Below are 21414 nucleotides of genomic sequence, written 5' to 3'. Positions count from 1 at the left end.
GTCACGTGATAGAAATGGTCACAACCTTAAAAGGCTAGGAGTGCCGGTCAGCTGACGACGATCTAGCTCGAAATGGAGAGTTTCTCCGAGTCCACCGCTGACGCTGTTTCTGGAAACAGCGGCTTCGAACCCTCGTAAACAGTCCTGTGATCATCACACCGCATCTCTCAAGCAATAAGTCCAGACTCTCCCTTTGTCGTGGTCTGTTGAGCTCATTATATTGGTGCCTCCCATCCTCCTGTTCCCTTTACTTCTCCGCAGCATCTTTGGAAACCAGACAATAGGAAATAGCTATGGATAAAGTACAAGCTTTTGGGAAGAACTTCAGGTACACTTCACAAGCTTCATTTGCAATGATTGCCTCACCACAAGTGAGCTCTGACGACCTTTACTGATCCACGATGAGTTGGGACTTATTGTAGTGCAACGTTCTCTCCCTTCGCCGCTCGCACACAGCAGTTTGTCAAGGAACAGCTCGGCCAAGCTGAAGACAAGGTATTTGCCTTCCCCACTCTCTTATGGAGTCATAGCTGCTGGGATGGAAGCGGTTGAGGATCAAAGGCCAATTGAGCTAACATATCGTTTTTACTATGCCTATCAGACTCAGCTTCCGGATGACTACACTGAGCTTGAGAAGCGCGTCGATGCCTTGAAATCGGTGCATCAAAAGCTCCTTCAGGTGACGTAAGTGCTTCACATCGCGTCGATTGTTCATGCTCCGAAGTCGATACCAGTCGAGCTGACTTCGCACCCCGTAGGTCTCAATACTCTAACGAGGCTTACGATTACCCTCCGAATATTCGGGAGTCCTTCAACGATCTCGGCCGCACGATCAGTGAGAAAGTCCAGCTACTCTCTCACGCCACTTCCCCCGCCGAGGCCCAGGCCGCCCTTACCGCGCCACCTTCCGCGAAGCCACAGCCTAAGACTTTCAGTCATGCCATCGCTCGCGCTGCTCTAGCCGGCTCGCAGATGCTCTCCCAAGCTCATACAGACGCTGCCGAAGATCCTCTCGCTGTTGGCCTAGAGAAGTTTGCTCTCGCTTCGGAGAAGGTCGGGGAGGCAAGACTCACGCAAGATGCCCAGATTCAAAGCCGGTTCCTAGCGGGATGGAATACAACGCTCAACACCAATCTAATGTTTGCGACGAAAGCGCGTAGGAACGTGGAGAATTCCAGGTTGATGCTGGACTCTGTCAAGGCCAGTAAAGGTGCCTCGAGAGGAGACATTGACAATCTCACCGAGGAAGCACGTTCAGAAATCGAGCAAGCGGAAGATGAGTTTGTCGGTCAGACTGAGGAAGCCGTTGGTGTGATGAAGAATGTTAGTCGCCGTTCTCATTCCGTTTAATTTTGGAATCAAACCTAACGATATTCAGGTCCTCGACACTCCTGAACCATTGCGCAACTTAGCGGATCTGGTTGCTGCACAGTTGGAATACCACAAGAAGGCCTATGAAATTCTCAGCGAGCTGGCTCCTGTGATCGACGGTCTGCAAGTGGAGCAGGAGGTAAGATGCACCGTCCACAACGAACAGGATGGATGTTGACTCGAAAATTCGGAATAGGCAAACTACCGTAAGAGCCGAGAGGGAGCTTAAACTCTAAAAACCAAGCTTTATCGGTGCTTCCCTGCTTCGTTTTCGTCCTTTGCCCCGTATTCCATGGCCTTGAAACAGTCCACGTCGACAGCGAATCATTCCAGTTGACCTTTGCGCTGCTTTGGCGAAAATTACGGGCAGTTGATAACAACGAGTTGCTTCTGTAGATTGTATACTTTCTGCAATCTTATTCTTCGTCCTACGGTTGCAACGATTGTATATTTTACGGGATCCTGCAGTTTACTTGCCTTCCTTTTTTTTTTTTATTCTATATGTATTTCTCTAGGCTTCGGTTGTTGATTATTCCCATTTGGCTATCTTTCGTCCTGCAGATGTGGCTGGTCGATCATAATAGGTCTTGTAAGGAAATCACCATGTGGTTGGTTCATGTGATCATGGCGCGCGAGGCTGTCTGAGATCAATGCATACCGTGATATTCTACCAGTATGCTCCTCGACCTTGACATTGCTTGAAAGCTTGCTCGCCTTGATTTTAATAACATTTACTATGACGGTTGCTACGTGAATTCATATCAAGTATATGGGCTATCGACCAGGATGTTAGTTGAATTATGACCAACCAAGTAGGAACATGGACACGCCAACGTGTTAACTTACGGTTGAGGGATGCCATAACTGTCAACACACAGGCCATTGCCAGAAATGATGTGACCCAAAATGGGAGAAGTACCCGATAGGGATGGGATTGCTGGCCGGTATTTCCTTGTTGCAGCCTCCTGCGCTAATACTGCATAGCCGGGAAGCTGACTCGGACAAGGAACATCTAACTAATGAGTTTAGTAGTTGGCTAAATCTTCCGGAAAATACGCAAGCATCCGACGTATATCCTCCGCCGGGAACAGGTATCCCAACAGCCCATGGGAGGGCCTCCGGCTGAGGGGCGCGCGAATTCATTGTTGTAGCCTCTTATGGATGGTCGTTCCTTGTGAGACAAGTCTCTTCTCCTCTCCAGCCTCTGTAATATCCCTACGGAGTACAACTTTTTGATACTGAGAACTGCCGGCGTTAAGCGGAGGTTCGGGATGATGCCGGGGCGGAATTTTGGAATGATTGACGGAGAGTGCGGAACAGTACTTCCAACCCCCACTAACTCTTACCCCACATCCATTCCGAGACGAGGACTTTTTGCGCAATGGAGGATACTTAATGATGGCAGTCCTTCTGCCTTGAGTCAACTTCTATAACATTGTCCTCACCTCATCACGTCGATTCCCTCAGTCTACTTTCATTGGCACCTTCGTCATCAACCCTCTTTCTACTAATACCCAAACTTCAGAACAGTCACAATGCCAATCACTCGTGTCACTCTCTTCAAGATTCCCGAGGAGGAGCACCGCCAGCAGGTGTTGGCTAAGTACAAGACTATGGCGCGGGACGCCTTGAAGGTGCGAGTTTTGACATTATCTTCATCAAACGAGAGCGCGTCGGAAGTTTATCCCCCCAAGCGTGATGAAAAACTAAGCGGAGAACAAACAGGACGGCAAACCTTACATCCGCTCCGTCAGAGCCGGTTCCACTTTCGAAGACCAGCGCCGTCAGGGATATACCCTCGCCGTGATTTCGGAGTTCGACAGCGTTGATGACATGAAGTATTACGACAATGACTGCCAGGCCCATGCCAGTCTAAAGGCCGTTGCGAAGGATGTGCATCAAGGTGTCATGATGGTTTATTTCGAGTCCGTGACAACCCCAGAGAACCTATGAGATAAACCTCGAATACCAAAAGAAGAGTAAATGCGGTATCCAGATATACTCTTCGAGAAGGAATGAATGGAGCCCGGAAAATGGGAGAAATCCTAGGTATACCCGGCCAAAAAAAACTATTTGGACCCGTATGGACCATGATATATTATGTATATAAAGTTGGAATGGAAGTGATGATAGCGTTACATGGCTGCAACCATTGCTTCTTCCAGTCATTAGGTCAGAAACTTATGCTCTTGGGTAATTCTCGCGGCCCTGTTTCGAGAACGAAAACGGCATGGCAGTCTTAAAAAAGCCGCTTCTCGGGGCTCTCTTGAGCTATCTGGAAGGGAAGTTCCATGAGGACAATTGAGAGTGCTTCATTGTCTGAACTATGAGACGTAGCATTGATTTCAGATGTGGCTTTTTTTGGGGGGCGCGAAGAGAATGAAAGAGATGCGCATGCATCAAGGATTAGACCTGTCTTTCATCTCATGTTGATAAATGAAGAATATTGCGGTTCATTGGGCGATGCAAGGGCGTATTTTGGGATTGGAATCATTCTCGAACTCTAAACATCGACAGTGCAGTATCGTGGATAGTCCAAGTGACAAAACTGTTCAACCTTCTCTGTATTTCCCATCCAAAACGTAGTTAGCTTTTTTATCCGCCAAATAGTTGAACGTGCATGGCTAGTAGAGGCTCTCATGGGGACGAAGTTCGGAGCGGCTAGCTTTAGGATGACATAATCAGCATCATCGCACCGCTCGTCAACCAGCTCCATGATCGAGTTAGATACCTCTTCCCCCTACAGCCCACTTCGCTTGGGAGAAGCAGAGAGCGATTCTACTCTTCGAAAAGAAGAGCCCGTTTCTATTTTGTTTCTGTTGTGCCCTGAAACTGCGTCTGCAAACCCCACTACTCCTGCTCTTCGTGCCGCATTCCGCGTACGTTCGACCTGGAACTATCAAGTCCGCTCAGAATATCCCGAATCTTTATCGGACCATATTCACCTAATAATTACAAGAATGGCGAACGGGTAACTGTCCTTGTCTTTCTCCCCCTTCTTTCGTTCATAAAAAGAAAGAACCAACTGACCGACCGCCGATGGAACGGCTTTGCAACAGATGGAGTATAATTATCGGCCTCGTCTTTGTTGTCCTTGCGAACCTCGTTGCGTGGGTGTTTAGTCCCAAGGGCGAAAACAGAACGTTAGTAAATCCTTTCTATTTGACGAGTTATGGCTTCATTCCTTGGAACGCGGGGAGGGATTGCTGGTTGGCTTGGGCTGGACGAACTGGGTGATTTGTCTCGACCTACGCACGTGTTTGGCGTACCCGCTGCGTCCGTGAGAGCATATCGAGACGGCTATGGGTTAATAAAGTGCTCTAGATTTTCTTGGAGCATTTGCAGGAGCGCAGGGAGCATTTAATTCAAGTCAACCCAGGCGAAAGCACTCGCCGGTGGATCATCAACGGCAGAATAGAAGACTAACTTCGAATTCGTTTGTTAGGGTATGGCGAAGTTCATTAATTCTCGCTTTCACAGCATGTTATCTTATGTGGGGTACGTCCGATCTCAATCTCCCTTCATACCCTAGAGTCCGAAAGAAAAGAAGCCCGAGATAACGAGCACCCTTTTCTGACCTCTTAACAGCCATCACGTTTCTTTCACAATGGCACCCATTGATAGCCCCACAAAGATCCGATATACGGCCGGGAATGGCTCCCCATTAGTGTGGGCACGATGAGGCCATATTGATGATTTTTTACACTTTCATTTCCTGGGTGATATCCTCTGTCTACTTTTTTCCTGCGAGTTCTACACGTCCATTCTGGCGTTTGGGTTTGTATTGTACGATTAGATAGATTCTAGTCAGCCATTTTTACTGGAAACATAGCTCTATGCTTTGTATGGTCTATTAATCTAGGAACCTACTACCCTGACTCGTTCAGCTACACCCCTACCAATTTTTTTTCAAAGGCCAACCAAGCGCAATAAGGACCTCTCCACCACCCATCTCGCCAACTGGCCTCCTAAAGTGATGACTGCTGCTCGGAGGTATCCGCAGTCTAACAAAATATACAGTGCTTCCACATTATTCAAAAGAACAAGGTGCGTATTAGTCACGGAAAGCAGAAGCGATAGGATCGGTTGTAGAACAGGTGACGATCCCCACGATGCTGGCGATGTAAGAGACATAGACGGCTCGGGAGAAGGAAGTGTGGGAGTGCTTGTCACACTGTTTGTCGAGCGTGTCACTGTAGCCGTGACAGAACTGATTCTATGGGAAAATATAGCGGTACTGGGTACGGATGAAGAAAGAGAACTATTAGCTGTGTTGGAGCTGTCTGACGAATCTGGGTTCCAGATCACGAGCAATATGGGAAATAGCTTCGTGCAGCTGCTGACGACCAAAGCGGTACTAATTGCATTAGAACTGGCGGACGAGGGACGCGACATGGGCTGTATTAGGGTGGTAGCTGTAGGGAAACCGCTGAATGGCGGCGGTGCGGGAGAGTCACTCCGGGCCGGGCCTAGCGGAGTGGTTGTACTATTCCATGACGCTGCGCGGCTAAGTTTATGATGAGGTGGGCTAGAAACGATTGGCTGAGACTGCGTAGCAAGAGTAGCTGTCAAAGGTACAAGGGTAACCGAGGGTGGTGAACTTGCGTCTCCACCAATACGTGCAGGATTGCCCGCATCGCTTAAGCTTTGGTTCTGCGTGCCTGCTGCTGAAGTGGGCCTTGATACAAAGACAAACGCCAGTGCTCGGACTATCAGATGGTGTGCAAGTGTTGCGAGTGCGTTGACTGTCAGGAAAAATACATATTGGATGATAATTGGGGCATTCGCCAACTTGGAATTCCCGATAGCAGCGGATCTCTCGATTCGCGCCCAAGCAATGTAGACGTCGAAGAGGAGGATTAGGATTCCGAGCCTAATAATTGAGCGCTGCAAAACGGAGTCAGCAACTACCACCCATCATACAAGTCTTCATCTAGCAGGAACATACATCAAATTTATCATCATCTCTCCCAAGACGATTAAAGAGCAGGTGCCTATAAACCTATATAAGAAAAAGCGGCACCGTCAGCGCATGCAACCCTAGGGAATTAGTTGAAGACATTACCTGCGGCTTTATCAGAACCAAATCAATAAATAATACGACAAAATCGTGCTCGACATATTTATCAGCGAATCGCCGGCATCTTGGGCACTGGGTCAACCGCACTCCTTTCCCAAGGGCGCGGTCGTCAGCTTTGCTGTACGAAGTATAGAGGTGAGAAACAGGGTAGCAGCATTCAATGCATATTGGCATTGTGAAGTGTCAAGGCTTCATTTTTAAGAGAGGACTCCAATTACAGCAGCAAGGCGTATTCCTGCTTTTGCGGACTGTTGGTGTTCCAGGCAGCAGCTGTGAAGCCCCAGGATCGTCAACTAATGCAGATGCCAGAAACGCCAAACAGCCACGGAACTGCGGAGTTTATTAAATCCGAGAGCCTTTGGACAGACGAGGCCCCTTGCAACGGAAACGAGATATTGAGAACGCTGACTCCAAAAAGTACTACCATAGGGGCTTAAGCAGTTAGTTCTCGGTTTCGAATGATCGAGTAGCTGGAGAGGGGGAAGATATGCGGTATTCCAAGCTTTTGTACGGAACCACGACGGTGAGACGGACAATGATCCAGCTGGCAGTGCTACTGAGCTTGCAATGGAAATAATATGGAACCGACAATGACAATGTAGTAATTATGAATTATAGCCACATGAATTATATACAGGTCACTACTCTAATTAATCAGCTTGTTGAGTTTTATCGGCCCAGCTAGGTTCAATGGCTCGACACACTCCCTCATAATCCCAGAAACGCGATTGATTCTCTGGAACACCTGCGGTTGTCCAAAACATTGTCCAGTTCGTACCAGGAAGCTTCCATGTCCCTCTTGAGCGCTCGAAATACCACTTATTGACAGGGTTATTCGCGCGACTCCGCCAGCATACTCCCTGAGGGAAGCATGTTCGAACCATGGCATTGAAAACAATATCTGCTACCCCGCCGGCCCCCTGACTTCGCTTAAGAACGGCGAACTTGTCCAGATATGGGACCATTCGAGCTCTAAATTCTTCCGACCCGTCGTCAGACAAACCGGGAGGCGTCTCCCAGGTTAAAACCGCACCACCTTCATATTCGCCAGCGATGATTAACCCAGCAAGACGTGGGTTGATCCGGTCAAGGTAATGGCGGACATCCAGTTTACGGCCAAAGGAATCTTCAATCAGATGGATCAACCGCGGGAGGTCAATTCGAGGGTCATCCAACGTCAATGCTGGCTCTCCACGCTTCTTTGCAGCCCATACTTCGACCCGAGGATCTGGGAGCATAGTCAAAGGCATCCCTCGTTTGACAAAGGTTGAATGAGTGGCCGGAGATTCTCCTGCCGACATGCGGTCACTCTTCACCCCCAGTCTGCCAAGGGGCAAAGAAGCCGACCGAAACGGTTTATCTGTTAGCAAATTGTGGATCAGGGGATTCCGTTGTCGTCGGGTCCTAACTGCGGATACTGCTGAGGTATTTAGAGGTCCTTTAGCGGACAGAGCTACCTCATGAGGTGTCACGATGATACCAGATGAAGACGGAGGTAGATACGAGAGTGTGCGCTGTAAAAGATTCAAATTCTCCAGGTGTTCCGCGAATCTCTTTCCGTTGTTAGGCATTTCTTGGGATTCTCCAAGTGTTGTCGGAAGAGATACAAGCTCTTCCTCAACGAATATCGAAATAGGATTGCTCTTCCCAAGAGATGAAACCGGCATTTTATGGCCAGCAGTGTCGCTGTCATTTATGCTAAGAAATCCAGTTTGAGATCCCAAGCTCAGCTCTCTCGCAATGTCCTCAAATTCTTGCTCTAGATTAATAAAGACATGCGAGCGCCGTTGTAACGAGGGAATGCCACCGGCAGGGTCTAAAATGATAATCCTGTCTAGTGACACCTGCTTTTGCATGTCGTTAACTTTGTTTGCTGTTGTTGTAGCATCCTCATCCGGGCCAGAGCGCAATTCTAAACCTGCCAATTCCTTGGACAAGGCAAAAACTACTTCATTCGCCGGGAGAAGCACCGCTCGTTGTGTATCATTGGTATATCCAACTGGGGCAACTACGACAACATGTCCTTGTTGTAGCGGGGAGAGCAGTGGGCCGCGTGACAAGACAGAGAGTTTCATGTCCGTCGCCGATGGGACCGTAATGATTGAATCTAGTTGACGCGAGTCTGGGCCATGATTCGCATCAATGACAGCGGACAAACGATCCGCCTGCTCCCTCGCGATTATCCGCCTATGGGTTTCATCCTTGTCAGTTCCAACATCGATGACAATGCAGCAGCTCATTCCAAGTCTGCTCAGCTGTACCAACGTCTTGGCAACCCCATGAAGCGTCTGATCGTCCAGCAATTGCGGCTTTCGAAGCTTGACTAAAGCGACGTGAATCTTTTCTCGAAATAGTTCTGTACTTTGAGCCGATGACCACTCCTGTTTGGGCGCAGGGGTCTCAGCCACAGTCCTTGTTTCTGAAAACATGCTCCCCAGGTTAACTCCAGGTTTATCCTTCATCGACTCCAGATCTGATATAAGATCACCTCGCCGGGGGGGAATGTGTTGGCAACCATCATTAGCTGTGGTCTTCTGAGCTTTGAATCGTGAAAGATACGATTTCGCTTCTCTTTTCGTAGATGCAGAACAAAGGAGGGTCAGGTAAAATTCCTATTTCGCATGATTGTCAGAGCTATACATCAACCCTGCTAGTGGTGCACAGGTGCAAACAACCTTCTCAGCCTCCTTCTCTCTCGCTTTATGACCTAGATCTTGGGGAGCCTCCCCGCCAGACTTCGAGTGTGGAATATAGTCATTAGGTCGGTGGATGGAGGGCCGTGGGGCTGCCGGAGCAGCAGAGTCGCAGAAACGTCTTTTTTTCAGTGGCGGCGAGCCATTGAATGTAGGAAAACTAAAAGAATGATCATGCTGTTCAAAGGAAAATAGAAAAAAAAAAGCAAAATCAGCATGCGAGTTCTCAGTCCGACGGGAGCCGAAAATACCTTTTGAAGAAGACGGCAAGACTGGGTACACCAGCCCAGGACTGTGCTTCGACTCATTTCTGCTCAATTATCACATCTCCTGTGACGGGCTAGGATCTGCGTAAAGAATGTGTCTATTTCATAAATCATTAAAACATTGAAGAAAAGGGAATTTCAGCAGCCATTTTTTAATTTTGCAGTTGTCGAGCGAGGACGCTGTGAACCAGCCCCCGGGTGTTTGTGGAGCTTGTGACTCAGTTGCTTGTGGTGACGTGTGAGTTTAATATTTAGCTGGACTCGAGGAACTACAATCCGGCGCTCGAACACTCGATACAAAATGAGGCGAGGGTGACTATATTATTAGATACTATCTAGAGGCGTGATCTATCTTCCAAATATACAGCCTTTGTGTTCTTCCGACTTCACTCACTCTCAATCTCGCTTGGACTTCCCAAATGTCCTCCGGAGACGGCAAAACATGTCGAGTCCAGCCAAAACAGCTAATGCAACTAGTCAGTCTTCTATTCAATTGCATTGAAAAGAACTCCGTCTACGGAATATACACGGTTCGCATGTGATTGAAGAAAACAGTGGCAATCCATCGGCCCAGCGGAACAAGGGAATGAAGCTTCTTCGGATCCATGCTCCTAGCAAAGACCGTGCGTAGTGCCCGGAGACATGGGGTCAAACTAGGGGCAGCGGATCATGCAACAAACCAAATCTGACTTACAGAATGCGAGATACGGCCCGTAGAGCAAGGTGAGGGAGGACTTCTCCTCAAAGGTGCGGTCTGTCCAATCCCACACGTCCACCAGGCATGTGAGGGTGGTGAGCGACGCCTGCACGGCCCAGACGAGCAGGTGAACTGAGACAAAGGCGTCCTCTACATGTATACCAACACAAAGCTCGACGATTAGCTTCCGCCCCCTTCACAACTTACAGTCGAGCGACTGTCGTGCGAAAAATTGGGCCATGACATACCTTTTAGAAATCCACGGATGATCAATATACTCGCGGGAACATGATAGAACGCTTCCATCAAGATATACGCCCGAAACCACTGGGGTGGCTCAGAGAAAAACTTGTCATGATACTTGTCGATATAGAAGTCTCGCAACGTATCGAGGGCCGCCGGTCTGATGGAGTCTGGATACAACGGAACAAGATCGACAGCTATATAAACGCTGTCAGTTGACTCATTCCGTCCCAGAAACCCTTCCACCCGTTCCCTTCAGGATAGCCAAAATGACACATGTCAACCTGATTATGCTTCAGGAAATCAAAGCTATCATGGACCTACCGAACATCACAACAAGGTGGATTGCGAAAAATGCAATGTACAGTACATCGGCTGCATTTTGACGCTGGGTCTTCGCCAATTTTGATTGGCCTGCGTCTGATCTGAGGGACATCTCTGAAGTCGAAGAGAAGGATCCTCTGTACTCCGTACAGGCGAGTGTTTCAAGATGTCAACATTCATAGTTTCTTTCCGAGACTGACGATCAATCCCGTTTCTTCCGCACGTTGCCAAGCGCTGCCAAGCGGCTAACTAACTAGTTAACGAGTTAACAGACTAATCAAGCCTCAACGTTGGAGGGCTTGACTTTGTTATCTCCAATGTCCCGGATGCTTGAAACGGCTTTCTACTCCGGATTCTAGAAAGAGCACGGAGCACAAATTACGATGAGTACGGATTTATCTTCTCCTCCCCATGTCTCGGAAAATATTCAGAATGCCTGTGAGAATAGCAAGAGATCCACGCGCCATTGGGCGGCCTACGAGCTCTTTGACCAATTGGCCAAGTCCAGGAACGATTGTTTCCAGCCTAGATATATCTGGCCGTTCTACGGAGTATCAAGGTCACCAATCAAACCGAGGGGGAAGATTTCTTCTCTAATTAGAGCAGCTAGTGGGATACAATAACCACATTCCCAGCGTTAGGATGATCAGATATTTGGCTGTGGGTTGACTCCGGAATACCTTGGGGTAGCACTGCTTTTGCTTGGGTTATGCCCTGAAAACTCACACTTATCCGAGTATTGCCTATTGCCTCGGGTTGATTAGCGCCTTTGGCGTAGGCCTTCCGCGTCTTACGCTGGCCGATAGGTTCTGCGAGTCCCAAAACGCGGCCTGGAACCATTGTTATGACATCCAATATGATCTAGAAACCAGGGCCCTTCAGAAGTGGGAAAACAACGGTAACCAATAATCAATCTAGATAAATATAACATGTGGGGTGATCCGTATGTTATCCACCGCCGTCTGGAGCTCCCTCTACCCGGGGAACATAGTGTGGCTGTCGACAAACGGCTCATTGAAAGATTAGCGACTTTACCATATAATGATCAATGAGCTCGCCTTGTTAATGAGGCAATCATTTATAGGAATCTAACAGTCTAGAATCTTACAGTTAGTCCTTAACCTTATGTAGACCCTGTTTTATCCAGACGCATCATAAACGTCTCGAATGTGCGGCATTCGAAGTTTCAGTCTTATCCTGTACGTAAACAGAGCCATTTGACCTCGTCCTAGAGCCAGACAGTTCAGCGCCATTGTAAACAACATTCCCAACCGCATAAAGATGGCATAAAATTGAAAGGAGAAATAGTAAATGAGAAGGCTGGAGGTTCGTTAGGGAGAAAAAAAAAAAAGGAATATGTCTAGCAGGAACGAACATAGAAAAGGGCACTCAGGGCTAGATAGTTGCGTAAACAGGGAGGAACGAAAGAAAAAGAATCGTATAAAGGTACAAGGAAACCCTCATTAAATAAACCGCCAACGCACGGGGGCCTTATCGTAATGATTGTTCAATCCTCATTCGCAAGTCCCTGCAAACTTCTGCAATCTCCCTGTCTCCTCCGCTTTGCTGCACCAACAGTAACAACTCGGAGACACGACTTGCGAGCACGTCACTACCAAAAACACCGCCACCAATTCTAACTGTTTCTTGATACCATCGCGAGATAAGGTAAACAAGATCATTGCCAATATACATACGGTTGCGGCCCTGGAATGGCACCTCATCATTGTAGAACATCGACTCCAATATTGTATAGAGCGTTTCATGCGCAACCTGGAGATCGAGGAATAGATCAATTACCCATGTTTGGGGTCCTACGCCAAGTTGGCGTTCGAGAACATATCTCTCAAGCATTGGCAATAGAATTGGGACGGGGAACGTGATTTCTGACATCCTCAAACGATGGGCAAGGGAGCGGACTTTCTCAATGACCGCTTCGTATGGGAGAGGCGTGCCCTTCTCTGATGCTTCATCATGAACATCCTTAATCAAGTTCTCCCACGCCGCTTTGATATCGGAAGTGTTTCTGTAATTGGCAAGGTACATTATTTGTAGACAGATGTCATAATAACCACCAGGGTCAGCGTAGATGTTGAATAGCTGCGGAATCACATTAGTGACGTCAACATCGGACTATCACAAGAAATCTTACAGTGCTGAGCTCCATGATTTCACCCCCAACTTCCTTAAGAACCTCGTCCTTTCTTTCAGCAGCTATTCTTGTATCATCTTTGAGACGCTGAAGTAAATCGTCCTGAACGTTCGCCACGTCCAGAAGGCCCGAAATTTCTTGCTGTAATCTCTGTCGAGAAGCACGGGAGACGTCGTGTGTAAAAGTTGAGGCATTGGCACTTGCTTGACCAAGATACTCAATCCGTCGGCTCAAGGGAAGGGCGAATGGGCTCTGAGCGAGTTGCAGTTGGACAGCAGCAGCGTCGTAAAACCGACTAGATTGTCCGTAGTATCTCCACAGCAAGTCCGCGTGGAAGATGTCTTCAGTTGACTTTCTCTTGAGATAGATAGCGACAAACGGAGTCTGTATCTGCAGCAGCCTTTCGCTCCAACCGCGTTCAAGATACCAATCATAAAGACTCGTGAGGAAGACCTCGTCTTGTGAGCTCGTGATAACATCATAAGCCTCATTTTTCCTTCTGTTGACGGCAGTATATTGTCCATCGACAATTTCGGGTTCTTTGCTCGCAAGGTCATCAACTGCCATAATAACATTGTAGATTAGTTCATAACATTGCTTCCTCGTTTCATAACTGGCTTGGCGGGGGTCCTGCAGAGGTTATTAGGCATTGTCTTTGACGTCAAAGCGAGTTGGATGAGTTCGGTACCTGAGCAGGTCGACCGTCCATAAGCCATGACTGTGCACGATTCGCTCGATCTGAATCGGCCGCGACGCTTAAACATAGTTGGATTGCACCTAGTATAATTAGCACCCCGCGTAGCCATAGCGGCTAGAGAGCCATACCAGCATAAAATTGATTTTGAATATATTGATCAACCGCAGATTGAAGATAATCCATTGGTAAGGTCTCAGAGACCTGCATGAACAGATTTAAACTTTCGTTCAGCAGATTTCTACCAAACTCAGAGTTAACACCAGCTTCTGCCGCTCGCTTCAGCTGCTCCTGAGCCTTGAAAATTAGAACATCTTCCGCACTGCAGAACGAGCCGCATCGTCGCCGAAGGGCCTCTGCAACTGTTTCCACGTTTGAGCCTTTCGCAATGTTGCGGTTCACAATTGCTTTGACCAGTTCCTTTGCAACATCATGGCCTTGAGAGCTGCTAAAGAGTTGTTCGAATGTCAGAGTCAAGAACCTCGATTTGGATACTTCGGGCAGCAGCGCTACGGTATCTTCGACGCGTTCGTCGAAAAGAACGAGAATAAACGATATTCCTTCAATGGTGTGTGAGATTAACTGAACAAGTGAGTGAAGAGCACGGTGCTCTGCTTGCAAAGAAATTTCTTCTTGCTTTGTAGCCGCTCGTGACAGCGCTTCGGGGCCGCTTAGGCCCTCAATGAAAGACTTATTGACACGGAAGAACTCCTGCAGCGCCGAAAGATCCCGCTGAATTGAATGCAACTTTGGTGTGCTCACGGATGGGACAATGGAAGTTCCACCGGCCGGCGTACGCTCTTGTTTCACAATGACAGTCTTCCAGATTGACCTCAGAAGTCTCGAGGTGTAAAGAGCAATGCCTACATGCCGAGGTGATGGTATAACCGCATCGATTGCGAGAGCAGACCCGTCAGTCACCGCATTCTCATCCAAAGAAGGTTTCCCACCAAACTCAATGAAAACTTTCCGTGCGAATTCTAGCACGTCGGGATCGTTTATCTTCGACAAGCGAGAGTCTTGTGAAAGCTCAACACCTTGACCACATGCAACTGCCAGCGCCGTTGCAAGCACCTCGCTTCGGCCGTAAAGTCTAATAAGCGTTTTTACTTGGTTTTCAAGTCCCTCTTCGCCGCCTGAGCTGCGGATAAGTGATGCAAAAATATCAACGAGTCTTCGTCGGCGGATAACATGGACTCCGGTATTCGTTAGGATCGCAATCTCGGCGGCCGGCTGATCAAACTGAACCGCAAGCTCGTTTCCAAAGCCAGGAGTCCCTTGAGCGCCGAGTCCAGGTGTACATAGCCCAATATCCTCAGCCCGACTGCCCAAGGTTAGCCAGAGTCCAGTTTCACCTGGTTTAAGTGGAATGGATGTCTCCTGTGGGCGGGCGAGTCGACCAGAATCTGGCGTTGATATAAAGAGCGTATCTACCCGATTGAGGGGATCTCTCGCAGTGAAGCAGAAGAAGTATCCCGGAGGATAGCGCTCGGCCGACCGGGTGGGATTCAGTGACTGTATTGGGAGTCGAGCGCTTGCTGTCGCCTGGTATTGGGGTCCTGATATCGGAGAAGCGCCCTGCATAGGCTGAAGCATGGGTGTATCGGGAAGGGGGGTTTTCACATGTTGTGCTTGCATGCTGGTAGGTGCGTTGGTCGGACTAGGCGTTGCGGACCAACTATAGGAGCCGGTAGCACTAAGATAGATCCTGTATCCTGTTGCTGTTGTCGCCATAAGATGGTACCTTGAGGCTTCCTCGACAGGAATAGGGCTAATCGACACGATCTTGACTCGAGGGTTGAGCGTCTCGTTGCTGCCGATTATGTGGCCAATATTCGAGTAGATATCAACGGCGTTTTTCGTAATTGCCAGACTGAGAGTTCCATCTTGCTTTAGATGGAATACTCGAATTGAGGAGTTCGACGAGAGTGTATATAGGAGATTCCTGCTATCATCAACTAGCATCTGCTCCACGAAATTCTGAGGCTTATGCGTCAAAGTGAACTGAGGAGCGAAAGCTGCAAAGCTCTTCGTCGTATGGTTCACCTTTGTACACCTCCCTTGAAACCAGCGCTCCTCTTGCTGATACTTGAGCTCGTAGACATCGTTGTCTGTAGAACCGGCGAAAAAGATCCTGCCTGTCGAGTCTGAGGATGCAATCACGTTAATATCGAGTCCACGTATTGACGTCGACATTCCAGTTTGGTAAAGCGTGACAATGTTTGTTTGTCCGGCCCCTTCGCACCCCAAACCAAGGAGTATGACATCGGCCGTGGTCGCAATGACGATGACATATGTTATCGACGATAGGAATACTCCTTTTCGTGGGCGCGCAAGCTTTACGGTGTTAATGCTATTCGGTTGGTCCTCGAAGCCAATTAACTGGGGGTTTTGATGCGTGTAGTTCCATAGATAAAGCGCGTTGTCGATCGTCACCCATGCGTGATTCAGCTCCGCAAAAAGCCCCATGCTCGTCGATACTTGTGCTCGATTATATTGATCGAATATCTGGTCGGGAATATTGTACATTTTTATTTTCTGAAAGGGCGCCCATGATGATGAGGTGGGTATATCATAATGTGAACTGAATCCCTCTGTAAAAAAGTCAGAGTCTCGAGATAGACCCGAGCAACGGCTTTGAGAATAACTCACGGGAAAGATAGCTATCTAAATCAGGATACCGCGAATCCTGCGCTAAGGCGTCGTCTATCGTACGGGCTCCCCGTTCTCGTGGACTCATAGTCTCGGCCTTGCTTTTAGTACTCGAAACTGCTTTGGTGCCGATTGTTTGGGCCAAAGTACTTCCCGCGGAGGAAGGGCGAGCAGCCGCGGAGGATAGCATTCTATTCTGATATAGGCCTCCATTGGCAAGCGATGGCGCTGGCGTCTGAAAATATGTGCCTGGCACTGGTTTAGCTGGTGTGAGAGGTGGAAAGCTCATGGTTGGGAGTTCCCAGCTGGGTGCCCCCCGCAATTCAGTCCCGTGAAAGCAGCTCCAGGTTTAAAATTGGCGAAACAAGAGAAGAGAGAAATAAAATGGAAGCTTAAAAGCTTGCAGGCTTAATTTTAACACAAATGGTGTTGGTTTTGTGGCAGGGACACACGGTTTCACTGGTTGGTAGCTGTGAGAAGTTGAAGCATTCAAACGGAAACAATTTTGCGCACAGACCCCAGAATGGTTTCCCATCAACACAGTTTGACTGCAAGAGCTCTCGGTTCACAAAACACCACAGGAAACAAATCCCGCCCTATTACAGAGTACTGTCTTTTTAATTGAAGGGATCTTAACTACTCTGTACACTCACTTATATCAGCCATGTTCAGACTGCTTAGATTCCAGGCTCGAACCCTGCTCCGAGCTACTTGCAGATACAATTCCACTGCGCCTACTTCACCACCTCTACTCGCAAAGCTGAGAGCAGATTTGAAAACTGCTATGAAGGCTAGAGATACTGTTAGGTTGTTTAAGCACACTCTATACATAACCATATGCATGGATCAATTGAGGAATCTATCATGAGCTAATCCTGCAATCCGAGCTGTCTTCAGGCTTGATGTGCTGCGTGCCGTGATCTCAGAGATCAACAATGCTGCCAAAACATCCTCGCCGATCCAGACTGACCTCCAACTCCTCGCATTGATCCGCAAGCGCTCGTCTTCTCTTGAATCCTCCAGCCAGGAGTATGTGAACGCTGGCCGGCACGACTTGAAAGAGAGAAACGACACAGAAATCAGTGTACTTAACGAATACGCCGGACAAGTACAGACTACGACCAAAGAAGAGATAGAATCTGCAGTCACTCAAACGATAGAGAATCTCCGGAGTGAGGGAAAGAAGGTCGATATCGGGGCTATTATGAAGGCCGCTTTTGCGCCAGGTGGACCGTTGAACGGAAAGCCAGCTGAAAAAGGAGTGGTATCCAAAATCGCCGCCAAATCGATTTCAACTGCATAAATAAACTGGCCCGAATTAGCGCGATTTATTGTTGGAGATTCCGGGCCGGTGAATGATTTTGCGGGTTGCATGAAGTATCGAAGCCATGGAGCACGGAGCAACACCAATCGACATGGAGCCCGTGAATAGCACAATTGACAGATCGCGCTCAGGCGTCTGTTATGTACTATATGAACACTGTAAATTTAACGAAGACACATCTCCTAAAAACCGTCGACTCCGTTCGAATAAGCCTCCCAGACGAGGTACGAAATCACGTCCCTTATTTTGCCACAGGGCAACACAATATGATAAAGGTAAACACAAGGAGCAGATATTCGATTCCTTAATTGTCTCGAAGCACCAAACAATCGAAAAATAGAAGGATATATTCCAGCAAGATTGGCTTCGCAAAACACCGCAGGACATCAGACAGTCCACCCAAGCCAAATTTCCTTCCGGATATCATGCCATAACTCCTTCCGCTTCCCTAAACGCCCATCTATACCAAGATGCAGGCCCAATTATCGAGAAATCCAGGATGATGTCGTTTACCAATCTTTCCATGGGCTTTCTGAGTAAAGAAACGCGACGCCTCCAACGAGGGTCATAATAACACCAGCCCACCACCATTTATCGGGATCTGTGAGTCCGCCCACTTGCGTAGAAGGACGCTTATTGCGTGAACTGGCCATCCCGCCTCCATATGGCAGGCCCCGCTTAGCCTTACTTCTACCGGTAGCACCAGCTTGAGCTGTTGGGTTCAGGGTTTCGGTTGGAAGCATTTGCGGCGGATCGAAAACCAGAAACATCGGGTTCATAGGTGTTCCGTCAAACTGGTAAAGATTGAGGCGTTTGACGTTGTGGAAGGGGTCAGTTAGCACCTCGTATCGCTGTAGGATAACAATTAGAGCAAACGCTTCGAAAGCTCGTTGTAGAACAAGTTGCGCCTACCTTGAAAACCTCTGTCTGATTGAATCGGAAATACATCGAGCCCTCGCTCTTGCACGGACTCGAAATTAGCTGACGACCGTCGACCGCGAATGGAGTCAAAACGAGTGAGCCGTTGGATTCCACGCTGTACTTTCCATGCTGAAATTGCATCATCGCTGAGGCACATGAGGGCTTGGTTGCTAGAATTTCATAGCTTGTCAGAGTCTCTCAGATCTTGCCCCTCTAGAAGGACTGGTGAGCTCACGGTTAGGAATGGCGCGGAAATACGCTTCTTCGAAGTATCCATCTTCGGTGAAAGAGTAAGAGATGCCTGTGTTTTCTGGTTCCTGGAATCTATCTTCCGCAGGATCGTAAAACGCCTGGAACCATCGATTAGCTCCAACAGAGAGGCAGAGACCGTCACGAAGTCTTGAGGGTGTGTAGACTTACAGGGCCGGTGACAACCTTCCTCGACTTTGTCGCCCAGGTTCCAGTGAGTTTTGGGTCAAGAGCTGCAGGAACAGCCGTTAAAAAGCAAAAAAGGACCAGAAGAGCAACAATGAGAACCATTTTCGCTGCCCAGTTGCTTGGTGCACCTGTGGTGTGAAAAGGTTTCAGGAGTCAGGACTCTGAGAAGTTGATTCCGGAATGACGAAACGGTGTCTCATTGTGACGCGTTCATTGAAAAGGTTGTGCGCCATCACAACACTGGGCGATCAGGAGTTGGTGAGTTGGTCAAAGCAGTTATTATTTTTGGAACTTCTCTTATTATTTAGCCTCTAGGACACCCTGTCTAACAGTCTGATGTTTTTCTTGTTATACAGAGTAGAGTACGGAGTACGGAGTAAAAGTAGATCCATTGCACCTTGCTGCAGCATTGATTATCATCTTCCGCACCGCTAACCAACTAGGGAGCCTAGGCCTTACGGAGCATTAACTAACTAACTAGCATGTTCGGAGTATGGTCATCAACTAGCGCGCCACGGAGAACCCAACCACAAGGGTAAAGGTGACAGCGAGCACTGAAGGAGGATGTCTTAAAGGAGGTTTTCAGGGCCAATTCTGCATTTTGACTTGTGCTACCTCCTTTGGATCGAAAGGACTCTGTAGTATTGGAGCCTCTCCCAAACAAGGACTGTAAAAGTAATACAACAAAACATGGCCCAGCGCCCATCCTAGAAATCGTTAAATAACGATGTTAGCAAGTTTTCGGCCTTGGCTGTACGGAGTAGAGTCAAATCGATCGGCTGATGCCGGTACACGGTTGCTCCATCAACACCAAACCCTTGACACGATTAGAGGAAATTTCGCTCTGGCCAGGTTGCGGTGCATAGAGTACGGAGCATGTAAGTGAAATAAATCTCAGGTCTCCGGTTTCTGCTCATATGTATATCACTGCTGAGTAGTTAATGAAAGTAGTGGGTTTTGGCGCGTCGTTCAATTGTCTCTACCGCCATGGCAAGCTTGCAGGCCGCGAAGAAAGAACTGCGAAGCAGGATTAAAACTGTCCTGTCTGGCCTCTCGGGGGACTCAGTCAATAAGCAATGTCAGCCGGCGCCATGCTGATAAAAACATACAATCAATAGGATGCTGATCCCATAGCCAGCTTCTACCATAACGAACGCGCTTTTATCTTTGCCAGAATACCAGGCTGCTAAGCGATTAAGCGTGTATCTTGCGATGCCCTCTGGGGAAGTTCAAACGGCGGACATCGTCCGGGATGCATTTAGCCAAGGTAAACAGGTGTATGTGCCCTATATCTACCAACTAGATCCTGTGTCTACGCAAGGAAGGAAGTCTGTGATGGAGATGCTGGCACTCCGTTCAATTGAGGATTACGAGTCTCTGCAGCCAGATAAATGGGGTATCCCTTCGCTGGATGCAGGCTCACTTGCTACAAGAGAAAATTGCTTTGGGGGATATGGACTTCGAGGGCTGTCTCATCCTTCCACAGAGACAAGTAAGGCTGGATTAGATTTGATTGTCGTGCCAGGATTAGCATTTGATGAAAGCTTCGGAAGACTCGGCCATGGCAAGGGCTATTATGACCATTTCTTCATGCGATGTCGAGACGACACCACAAGCACAAGTCGAAAACCGTATCTCAGTAAGTATCTCTTCCCGGTTCTTTACATATATCGTCGGCTCATTCAAGCTATAGCTGCTCTGGCTCTGCAAGAGCAAATTCTTCCTCCTCCAGAACGGGTTCCAGCCGGTGAACAAGATTACCCAGTAGACGTGCTAATCGCGGGTGACGGACGGGTACTGAAGCGGGAATAGACGCAAATCATTCTTTCACCTTCTCCTTCGCATTTTCTTTCGCCGAGAAATAAATAGCCGATACAAACGCCAAATGTACAAATCGTATCCCTTAACCACACAGTTTTATTGCAGCGCTTGTATCAGAGAAACATTGTCGCCTTTGAGTAGAATCTGGCCTGTAATACTGTCAGGGCGACATTCGCGATAGGATAAAATACGTAACAGAGGTAGCATACCCAACTGCCTCCTTTGCTCTTCTTGATCCTTTGTTGGCACTCTAACCTCCACAGCGTCATCAATGACCAAGTTCATAAATTCGTCGAAACCCTAGACCTCAGGGGTATTAGCTTAAGTAAATGACCGGCGCAGGACGACTAACGCGTATCTTCCCCTCTATCCGGACAGCAAGCTGTTCATAAAGCCATATCGACACTGTAGATCTTTGTTGTAGGAGCTTGAAGATGAAGTGGATCGGTTGAAGAAGCGTTTTCGCTGGCCCGCGCTGACCTCGGCCGGCCATGATTGATCTCTGGAAAGGAATGGAAAATGAGGTATCAATCCACCAAAACCGAGTTGGAATCCGCGGAATAGGTGTGGGTAAAACCTCAGGCCGGAATATTTATACGTGAAGGTTGGGAAAAGGTGAACTTGGTGAGGTGATGGTGAAGCTAGCGGGCGTCTTTGGTGTGTTTGTTGGATCAAGAACTTTTTTTGGCGCAGCTGCTTTGGACTTTGGCTCATCGAGTGATGGACCAACAAGTTCAT

General features: G+C 48.2%; 12 protein-coding genes across 12 annotated transcripts; 5 read left to right on the top strand and 7 right to left on the bottom strand.

The window, feature by feature from the left end:
- Nucleotides 1-158: 158 nt before the first annotated feature.
- On the top strand, nt 159-2118 carry D8B26_004475 (uncharacterized protein). Its single transcript, XM_003064997.2, has 6 exons — nt 159-328; nt 423-495; nt 602-684; nt 759-1323; nt 1379-1510; nt 1568-2118. Exons 1-6 carry the CDS (start codon nt 294-296, stop codon nt 1598-1600), a joined length of 921 nt encoding a protein of 306 aa, XP_003065043.1. The 5' UTR covers nt 159-293; the 3' UTR covers nt 1601-2118.
- Nucleotides 1869-2254, bottom strand: D8B26_004474 (uncharacterized protein; the record flags this gene model as incomplete). The annotated part of the gene is made up of 2 exons (XM_066124496.1): nt 1869-2117; nt 2218-2254. 2 exons carry the CDS (start codon nt 2252-2254, stop codon nt 1915-1917), a joined length of 240 nt encoding a protein of 79 aa, XP_065980577.1. The 3' UTR covers nt 1869-1914.
- A 652-nt stretch (nt 2255-2906) lies between these two features.
- On the top strand, nt 2907-3324 carry D8B26_004473 (uncharacterized protein; the record flags this gene model as incomplete). Its single annotated transcript, XM_003064996.2, has 2 exons — nt 2907-3005; nt 3097-3324. The coding sequence occupies 2 exons, from the start codon at nt 2907-2909 to the stop codon at nt 3322-3324; spliced, it is 327 nt and encodes a 108-aa protein (XP_003065042.1).
- A 761-nt stretch (nt 3325-4085) lies between these two features.
- On the top strand, nt 4086-5375 carry VMA9 (H(+)-transporting V0 sector ATPase subunit e; the record flags this gene model as incomplete). Its single annotated transcript, XM_003064995.2, has 4 exons — nt 4086-4342; nt 4431-4514; nt 4817-4869; nt 4960-5375. The coding sequence occupies 4 exons, from the start codon at nt 4086-4088 to the stop codon at nt 5037-5039; spliced, it is 474 nt and encodes a 157-aa protein (XP_003065041.2). The 3' UTR covers nt 5040-5375.
- On the bottom strand, nt 5281-6713 carry ARV1 (sterol homeostasis protein; the record flags this gene model as incomplete). The annotated part of the gene is made up of 3 exons (XM_003064994.2): nt 6437-6713; nt 6320-6373; nt 5281-6258 (listed from the first exon to the last, which is right to left on the bottom strand). Exons 1-3 carry the CDS (start codon nt 6623-6625, stop codon nt 5281-5283), a joined length of 1221 nt encoding a protein of 406 aa, XP_003065040.2. The 5' UTR covers nt 6626-6713.
- Nucleotides 6714-7067: 354 nt separating this feature from the next.
- ARG2 (Amino-acid acetyltransferase, mitochondrial) lies at nt 7068-9609 on the bottom strand. Its single transcript, XM_003064993.2, has 3 exons — nt 9396-9609; nt 9127-9321; nt 7068-9063 (listed from the first exon to the last, which is right to left on the bottom strand). The coding sequence occupies exons 1-3, from the start codon at nt 9450-9452 to the stop codon at nt 7102-7104; spliced, it is 2214 nt and encodes a 737-aa protein (XP_003065039.1). The 5' UTR covers nt 9453-9609; the 3' UTR covers nt 7068-7101.
- A 106-nt stretch (nt 9610-9715) lies between these two features.
- On the bottom strand, nt 9716-10886 carry D8B26_004469 (uncharacterized protein). Its single transcript, XM_066124495.1, has 4 exons — nt 10675-10886; nt 10356-10547; nt 10105-10257; nt 9716-9874 (listed from the first exon to the last, which is right to left on the bottom strand). Exons 1-4 carry the CDS (start codon nt 10784-10786, stop codon nt 9807-9809), a joined length of 525 nt encoding a protein of 174 aa, XP_065980576.1. The 5' UTR covers nt 10787-10886; the 3' UTR covers nt 9716-9806.
- A 920-nt stretch (nt 10887-11806) lies between these two features.
- Nucleotides 11807-16461, bottom strand: D8B26_004468 (uncharacterized protein; the record flags this gene model as incomplete). Its single annotated transcript, XM_003064992.2, has 5 exons — nt 11807-12774; nt 12827-13456; nt 13515-13603; nt 13652-16114; nt 16173-16461. 5 exons carry the CDS (start codon nt 16459-16461, stop codon nt 12166-12168), a joined length of 4080 nt encoding a protein of 1359 aa, XP_003065038.2. The 3' UTR covers nt 11807-12165.
- Nucleotides 16462-16728: 267 nt separating this feature from the next.
- Nucleotides 16729-17637, top strand: D8B26_004467 (uncharacterized protein). Its single transcript, XM_003064991.2, has 2 exons — nt 16729-16979; nt 17070-17637. The coding sequence occupies exons 1-2, from the start codon at nt 16837-16839 to the stop codon at nt 17473-17475; spliced, it is 549 nt and encodes a 182-aa protein (XP_003065037.2). The 5' UTR covers nt 16729-16836; the 3' UTR covers nt 17476-17637.
- Nucleotides 17638-17774: 137 nt separating this feature from the next.
- On the bottom strand, nt 17775-18975 carry ROT1 (Reversal of tor2 lethality). Its single transcript, XM_003064990.2, has 4 exons — nt 18838-18975; nt 18653-18767; nt 18409-18587; nt 17775-18347 (listed from the first exon to the last, which is right to left on the bottom strand). The coding sequence occupies exons 1-4, from the start codon at nt 18955-18957 to the stop codon at nt 18006-18008; spliced, it is 756 nt and encodes a 251-aa protein (XP_003065036.1). The 5' UTR covers nt 18958-18975; the 3' UTR covers nt 17775-18005.
- Nucleotides 18976-19672: 697 nt separating this feature from the next.
- On the top strand, nt 19673-20667 carry D8B26_004465 (uncharacterized protein; the record flags this gene model as incomplete). Its single annotated transcript, XM_066124494.1, has 4 exons — nt 19673-19733; nt 19804-19933; nt 19994-20494; nt 20549-20667. The coding sequence occupies exons 2-4, from the start codon at nt 19843-19845 to the stop codon at nt 20665-20667; spliced, it is 711 nt and encodes a 236-aa protein (XP_065980575.1). The 5' UTR covers nt 19673-19733; nt 19804-19842.
- Nucleotides 20668-20772: 105 nt separating this feature from the next.
- Nucleotides 20773-21265, bottom strand: SME1 (mRNA splicing protein sme1; the record flags this gene model as incomplete). The annotated part of the gene is made up of 3 exons (XM_003064988.2): nt 21029-21265; nt 20886-20976; nt 20773-20825 (listed from the first exon to the last, which is right to left on the bottom strand). The coding sequence occupies exons 1-3, from the start codon at nt 21167-21169 to the stop codon at nt 20773-20775; spliced, it is 285 nt and encodes a 94-aa protein (XP_003065034.1). The 5' UTR covers nt 21170-21265.
- Nucleotides 21266-21414: the final 149 nt, after the last annotated feature.

This window comes from Coccidioides posadasii, chromosome 2 (assembly GCF_018416015.2).
Source record: "Coccidioides posadasii str. Silveira chromosome 2, complete sequence".
NCBI lineage: Eukaryota > Fungi > Ascomycota > Eurotiomycetes > Onygenales > Onygenaceae > Coccidioides > Coccidioides posadasii.
Note: the sequence above shows the minus strand (reverse complement) of the source record. Positions and strands in the feature narration are given on the sequence as shown.